At 42.2% G+C, this 7,430-nt stretch overlaps 1 protein-coding gene across 3 annotated transcripts; it reads left to right on the plus strand.

Annotated features, from left to right (window-relative positions):
• The first annotated feature begins 262 nt into the window (after positions 1-262).
• On the plus strand, positions 263-5,366 carry LOC125537139 (calcium-dependent protein kinase 17). 3 transcript variants are annotated; one of them, XM_048700435.1, is made up of 8 exons: positions 263-1,234; positions 2,684-2,827; positions 2,935-3,087; positions 3,197-3,312; positions 3,411-3,578; positions 4,040-4,264; positions 4,345-4,466; positions 4,545-5,366. In XM_048700435.1, exons 1-7 carry the CDS (start codon positions 460-462, stop codon positions 4,462-4,464), a joined length of 1,701 nt encoding a protein of 566 aa, XP_048556392.1. In that variant the 5' UTR covers positions 263-459; the 3' UTR covers positions 4,465-4,466; positions 4,545-5,366. The 3 variants fall into 3 exon arrangements, with proteins under 3 accessions (XP_048556392.1, XP_048556391.1, XP_048556393.1); XM_048700434.1 differs by having other exon boundaries at positions 4,568-5,366; XM_048700436.1 differs by having other exon boundaries at positions 4,594-5,366.
• Positions 5,367-7,430: the final 2,064 nt, after the last annotated feature.

Here is a 7,430-nt window from a genome sequence, read left to right on the forward strand (position 1 = left end):
TCCGTCTTGCTCTGGAATGTCACTCTGTCCGTTGTCCGACCAATCATCTAATAACCACGGCGCACCACCGTTGCGAGGATCCATCACCGTTGTACGCGCAACACAGTAAGAGAGGAATAGACAGAGAGGAAGGATCCACGTCGCTTCCTGCATCCTACGTGGCAGCAGCAAAACACGCAAATTATCCGACCATCCCCGCCGTCCGATCGGGCGCGCATCGCCAATCCCGCAGCCCTCGCTTCCTCGACACGCCCCCTGTGCCCACTGCCAAAGCCGGGCGCGCAGTTTCACGTGGGCCACATGTCAGCCGCACGAGCCCCTACCCGCCTCGGCCAGCTCCGGCCATCTCCTCTCCTCCACCAATCCTCCTCCGATCCAATCCCCGAGTCTCGACGCCGCCGCATGCCGCCGTTGCTGCCGCCGTTTGCCTAGGCCTCTGCCGCCCCCATCGCCGGCGCGATGGGGAACACCTGCGCCGGCCCCAGCGCCGGCCCCAGCGCCACGGCGGACCGCCACGGATTCTTCAGCACCGTCTCCGTCGCCGTACTGTGGCGCCCCGGCGCCGCCCGCGCCGAGCCGGCGGTCCCACCGCCCGACTCCTGCCCCTCCATGTGCTCCTCCACCTCGTCCGCGGGCCCCGATGTCGACGAATCCGACCTCTCCTCTCCCTCCTCCGACCCTAACAAGCCCAAGGTAAAGCGCGTCCAGAGCGCCGGCCTCATCGCCGAATCCGTCCTCAAGCGCGACTCGGAGCGCATCAAGGACCTCTACACCCTAGGCAAGAAGCTGGGACAGGGCCAGTTTGGCACCACCTACAAGTGCGTCGAAAAGGCCACGGGAAAGGAGTTCGCCTGCAAGTCCATCGCAAAGCGGAAGCTCGTCACCGAGGAGGACGTCGAGGATGTGCGCCGCGAGATCCAGATTATGCACCACCTCGCCGGCCACCCGAACGTGATCTCCATAGTCGGGGCTTACGAGGATGCTGTTGCCGTGCACCTCGTCATGGAGCTCTGTGCGGGAGGGGAGCTGTTCGACAGGATCATACAGCGGGGGCACTACTCTGAGAAGGCCGCCGCGCAGCTGGCTAGGGTGATCATTGGGATTGTGGAGGCTTGCCATTCTCTTGGGGTCATGCACAGAGACCTCAAGCCAGAGAATTTCTTGTTTGTCAACCAAAAGGAGGACTCGCCACTCAAGACCATTGATTTCGGGCTCTCTATCTTTTTCAAACCAGGTATGGCCTCTATCCTTGGTGCTGGCTGTAGTGTAGAACGTGCATGACATTTTGCTGGTGCATTTTTTTTATATATATCATGGACAGTGCTAGCTTGAGCTGCTATTCTGCTAACTTAGCCAGGTGGATGTGTTGTATTGGTGCACTTGCAGCTTTTAGTTGAGAATCTTTATTTAATACGAGCTGTTGAATACTATTGTGCTAGACTGCTAGGATTATTTGAAGTGTTCTTGATCGAGTTTTCATGTCTAGTAATGGACTCATAATTCCAGTTTCAGGGATAAATACATTGTGTGACAGTAGTAATACTTAAGCGTCTTCAAGTATAACAGTAACTTGGAGACACAAGCTTGTAACTTGTGAGAACTTAATTTATGTCGCTGCACTTTAGATAAGAGTAATAATTTGGCCCTTCTTTGTCCATGTGTGAATGTGAAATTGCTGCTCAAGGCTGTGTACTTGCACAGGAAGGTAGACATGGAGTTTTATGTGATGATAAGATTGAGGCCCTGTTTGTTTCAGCTTCAGTTGGCTTCGAATCACCTGTAGATTTGCTTCACTGGCAAAGCTAATTCTGCGGATCAGCTTTGCCACTGAAGTACACCTGGATGTGCTTCAGGCAATTGCGCTGTAAATGGCCCGAATCCAGATTCAGCTTCACTGGCAAAGCTGATTCCAAATAGCTGTTTATTTCGGCTTTTGATTTTTCTTACGAGAATCTGCTGCCTAAAGCTGACAAACAGGGCCTGAGTTTCTGCACAATCACAAAACCTGCGACCAAGCTCCTATGCAAATAGTTATGATATTGACTATCGAGTCTAGATACTGGTTTAATTAATTGAACAAAAACCTTCAGATGATGTCAAATGCACAGTACTCGTTTGATTGCATATACTTCGTAATGCTACATTGACTAAGAATATTATCATTTTATCCCAAAGGGTCATCAGTGCATATCATCACCAATTGAATTTCTTTTATTTGCTCACCTGCTATGGCAGCCATGTGAAATCATAAAGAATATCATGATATCTGGAAGACTTACATCTCGGAAATATATGGCTTTTGAGATTGTATACACGATCCAGGTGTGGAGTATATGGTTATGGCAAGTGATGAACCTTCAGATGACCAAACTCCACGCAAAGTTCTGAATTCTTGAGCATGATGTCATATGATTGTGGTGACTGGTGAGCCTATTTTGGAAGTGCAACCGAAATGTATGGCTTCCGCCTTTCTGTTCCGGCTTTTGGCTATGGAATGGGTATTGCAGACCACAGTTTTTTCGAAATAAAAGGACATGCATGGTCATGCACATTGATAGTTGAAGATTTTAGAATGTTATACCTTACAACATATACATATTCAGACATGGAAACTGCTATGGAAGTAATCACTATTCCTACAAGTCTTCCTGTGCAATATGCATTAAAATGATTGCTTTTACAGGTGGGATTTATTCAGATGTCGTTGGAAGTCCTTACTATGTCGCCCCTGAGGTTCTGCTGAAACAGTATGGCTGCGAAGTAGATGTTTGGAGTGCCGGAGTAATAATTTATATCTTGTTGAGCGGGGTCCCTCCATTCTGGGATGGTAAACATGCATCTAGTCTTCTAGCCACATTATTATACCTCATCCTTTTACACAATATTGACAGTTATCCGCTTCTTTATTTTATTGTGGATGCTGGTCTCTTTCAGAATCTGAGCAAGGGATATTTGAACAAGTTTTGCAAGGTGATCTTGATTTTTCATCCGAGCCCTGGCCCAGTATCTCAAAGAGTGCAAAGGATTTGGTTAGGAAAATGCTGAACCGTGATCCCGGAAAGAGATTGACTGCACATGAAGCTCTATGTGAGTACATCGAAGCATAAACACCACTTCACGTTGAAACTACTATTTTGCCATCCAGTGTCGTATTCGCATCAGTATTTATTGTAGTGAGCCATCTTTACATTGGCAGGTCATCCTTGGGTTTGTGTTGATGGAGTTGCTCCTGACAAGCCACTTGATTCTGCTGTCTTAACTAGATTAAAACAATTTTCAGCAATGAATAAACTAAAGAAGATGGCCCTTAGAGTGAGTATTGCAGTAAATTTTCCTTTGGTTTTTTACCAAGCATATTGATTAAGCATGTTCAGTATTGATGCTATTGTTAAACTTGGTTATGCGTATAGGTAATTGCCGAGAATCTGTCTGAAGATGAAATTGCAGGATTGAGAGAGATGTTCAAAATGCTTGATACTGACAATAGTGGCCAAATCACATTGGAGGAACTAAAAACTGGCTTGCAGAGAGTTGGTGCCAACTTAAAAGAGTCAGAAATCGCAACTCTAATGGAAGCGGTAACTGTTCTAACGTATTTATCGCAGCATGGCACTTGTATTTTCAGTTGTATGCTTTCTAAGATAATATATTGCTTGTTATCAAGCCCTACAAGCTCAAGAAAGCTTTCTTAAATTAGGGTTCTTGAGACATCTATAGCTTGACAGTTGGGCATAGCATTCTTGACATTGGTACTCCCTCCGTAAATAAATATAAGAGTGTTTAGATCACTACTTCTAAACACTCTTATATTTATTTACGGAGGGAGTACTGTTTACTCGTAAAAAGATCATAAGCTATTGTATTTCTTCTAAACTTCTGTGGTTCTGAAATTTTCATTGCCATGTGAGAGTATCCCTTTCATGTTCTGGCAAAAGACTGCACTTGAGGAGTATTAGCTGTACATGTACTACTTGTATTAGATATGAGACATGTTCATTAGGCCTTGCTTGAACGAAGATATGTGTTGTGCAATTTTCAGGCGGATATTGATAACAGTGGGTCAATTGATTATGGGGAATTCCTTGCGGCAACATTGCATCTGAACAAGGTCGAGAGAGAAGATAATTTGTTTGCAGCATTCTCATACTTCGATAAAGATGGCAGTGGTTACATTACTCAAGATGAACTGCAAAAAGCATGTGAAGAGTTTGGTATAGGAGATGCACATCTTGACGATATTATCCGAGACATTGATCAAGACAATGTAAGTAGATTTTTTCTCATTATAAAATGTATGTATTAGATACTAGAGATAAAGAAGTTTATCCCCTTTTCTGTCTCCAGGATGGCCGGATCGACTACAATGAATTTGTAACAATGATGCAGAAGGGGAATAATCCACTAGGGAAAAAGGGACAAGGGCAGATGAGCTTTGGTCTTAGGGAAGCATTGAAGATACGCTAGTGGTAACTGATCTGTGCTCTTTCACTTTTCTCACTTTATGTTGGATGGTTTGATTTATATAGTGCCTTACTCCTCATCAGATATTTTTTTTAACTGTCCACAGTCCATTGTTTGGTCTTTGTTCCCCAGTCGTTTGCTATGCTAATGATAGTGTGGCCTGAAGGATCCGCCCCTCACGATCTGGACAATTCCTGTTCCAGCTAACCAACGCAGGGCAGGATTACTGAACTGTGAAGCCAACTAAAGAAGGAATTCTCTGATGGAGTGAGCAAAGAGAGATTCTAGATGATTGTGCCATTTTTCAATCAGAAGGGATCACCATGCTTGTACTCCCTCCGTTCCTAAATATTTGTCTTTCTAGAGATTTCAACAAGTGACTACATACGGAGCAAGATGAGTGAATCTATACTCTAAAATATGTCTATATACATCCGTATGTGATAGTTCATTTGAAATCCCTAAAAAGACAAATATTTAGAAACGAAGGGAGTAGATTGCATGTATCTAGTTTTGGCATTTCAAGCGATGGAGTGAGCAGACGAGTATCTGGTAACTACAGCTGAGCATGAATTAGAGTACCCAAGTTCAGTGACAGTGTGATTATAAAAATATAAAATTGTATAGGAGAGAAAAATATGTAACTAGTGAAGCTCTTTATATGTCCACCGATCGCACTGATACTCCCTGGGAGCGTTCATAAATACAAGTCTTTTTAGAGATTCCAATATGGACTACATACGGAGCAAAATAAGTGAGTCTATGCTTTAAAATATGTCTATATACATCTGTATGTAGATCATATTAAATCTCTAAAAAAGACTTGTATTTGGGAATGAAGGGAGTATAACGGATGCAAATGTGTAGTACTGAATCTGAATGGAAGATAGAAGCTGGTTTTTTTCTTTCTTGTGCTTGCTCTAGATTCCCATGTTGGTCCTCATAATTCCTATGTGGTTGTTCTGATCTATCAGTAGGGCATGTCAAACAAAAAGGTAAAACAGTAAAAGTACCAGGTAGGGAAGCACGGCTGTAGCGTTCAGTAAACGCATCAACCCCATTCAACCGAAATGAAATATTAGATACTCCTCCGTCCTAAAATAAATAAGTGACTCAACTTTGTATCATGCTTTTTATTTTACGAGAAAACTTTCAATCTATTCACCTTTAATCATAATAGTAACGACACCAAAAATAATAAAAATTATCATGCTCTTTGTTTTGTGAGAAAACTTCAGATCTATTCATCTTTAATCATGGTTAGCACAAATGCCCGTGCGTTGCAAGGGGAAAAATAGTTTATATTCAAGTTTATTTATGGTAATATATGCATAAATACATTCATTTTTCATGCAATTTTTAGTCAATTTTTTTCAAGATCCAAAATTTTCTAAATAAGACATGCTAATCTCATAGAATATTTCTTTACCTACATCAACATACTTTCCCCCATGAAAGAAAATAAAGTTAGGAACTTCTCCTTAAAAGAAATTAGGAACTCAATAAAGTTTAGCCAATACCGCTCACAAAATTCCGAGAGAAAAGTATTGCACAAAGATCCTTAATCCTTTGGGTAATATAACATAGAAAAGCGAGAGTTCATGTTGGACACACCAGGGACTTCGAGTCCGACTCCTCAGTGACACGTCCAATGCTAATTACAACACATTATACAATTAATTCACAGTGATCAAAACAAAAAATAAGTTATATTGGATCCTTTCATTATTAGAAAAAAAAGTGCCCAGCATGTTTTCACAAAGACCAACAAACATGCTCGTAAGTAGTAATCTCAAGGATACTTTTATAATATTACATTGAGAAAACTTCACAAAATGAACATTGTTAGCTGGTTAATTTGATTCTTAACGACACTTATCTTGGTTCATTTTTTGATTTGAAAGGTTTCTTGATAACTTTTAATATTAGAATAAGCAGAAAGCTCACATAAACCCATATAAGCCTAGGATCCATAAGCAATGCAAATAGAATTGCAAGATAGCAACAATATTATTTCACAAAAAAAAGATAGCAACAATATTTAGTGCAAATTCATGAATGTAATTTTTTTTGCAGGTGAAATTCATGAATATAATTAAGATTACTATATTTAGCTGGTTCATATGATTGTCTGTAACACTAAATGCATGCACACTATATGATGTCCAGGACACCAAAAATAATGACATTACGATACTGATTTCCCATACAAAAAGTTGAAAGGAAAATATATTACTTCACATTGTCCATGTATACTGTAGGAAAGCAGCAGACATCTTACTGCTTGCAAACTGTCGTATACATATTCATGAACTCATGCCATGGAATAGGATCGAGTTGCCTGCCAAGGAGTCAGGCACCATAAAAATCAGTAAATTCAAGAGAAGCACTGCCTATAACAAAAGCACACACAGATTAATAATCAAACTCTTAACGTTCAGCACGTTGGTGAGTAGTGACACAGAGATTGTTGCTATTGGTGAGTAGGTGTAGGGGTCAAGAAGCGATGGCTCTTCAAAAACCTAATCAATGTAAATAGTACTTCAGCAAACCTTGGACCTGTAGATAGTAGTGCTGCTTCGACGACAGCTGAACTCGAAACGTGCCTGCGAGTTCCTTCACCCAGCAACCTGCCTGACAACGGGAACTGTTGAGTATAATATTTATTAAGAAAGACGAGATAGACTAAAATTTGTTCTGTCTTGTCTTGTACTTCAAATAGATGATTGTACTTTTATATATATGCCTACGAGACTCAATCAATACAACAAACTATTACACCAATTCATCTCTCCCTTCTAACATGGTATCTATCGCAAGTCGATCCTAAACCCTAGCCGCCGCCGCTTCCGCATCCACGCGCCGCCCCGGGGCGGTCGGTCTCCATGACCGCCACCGGGGCCGCGCCGCCCGTACCTAGGGTTCGCCCGCCGGCTGTGTTGGCCGGCTGCACTAGAGAATCTTTTTCC

This window comes from Triticum urartu, chromosome 2 (assembly GCF_003073215.2).
Source record: "Triticum urartu cultivar G1812 chromosome 2, Tu2.1, whole genome shotgun sequence".
Taxonomy (NCBI): Eukaryota; Viridiplantae; Streptophyta; class Magnoliopsida; order Poales; family Poaceae; genus Triticum; species Triticum urartu.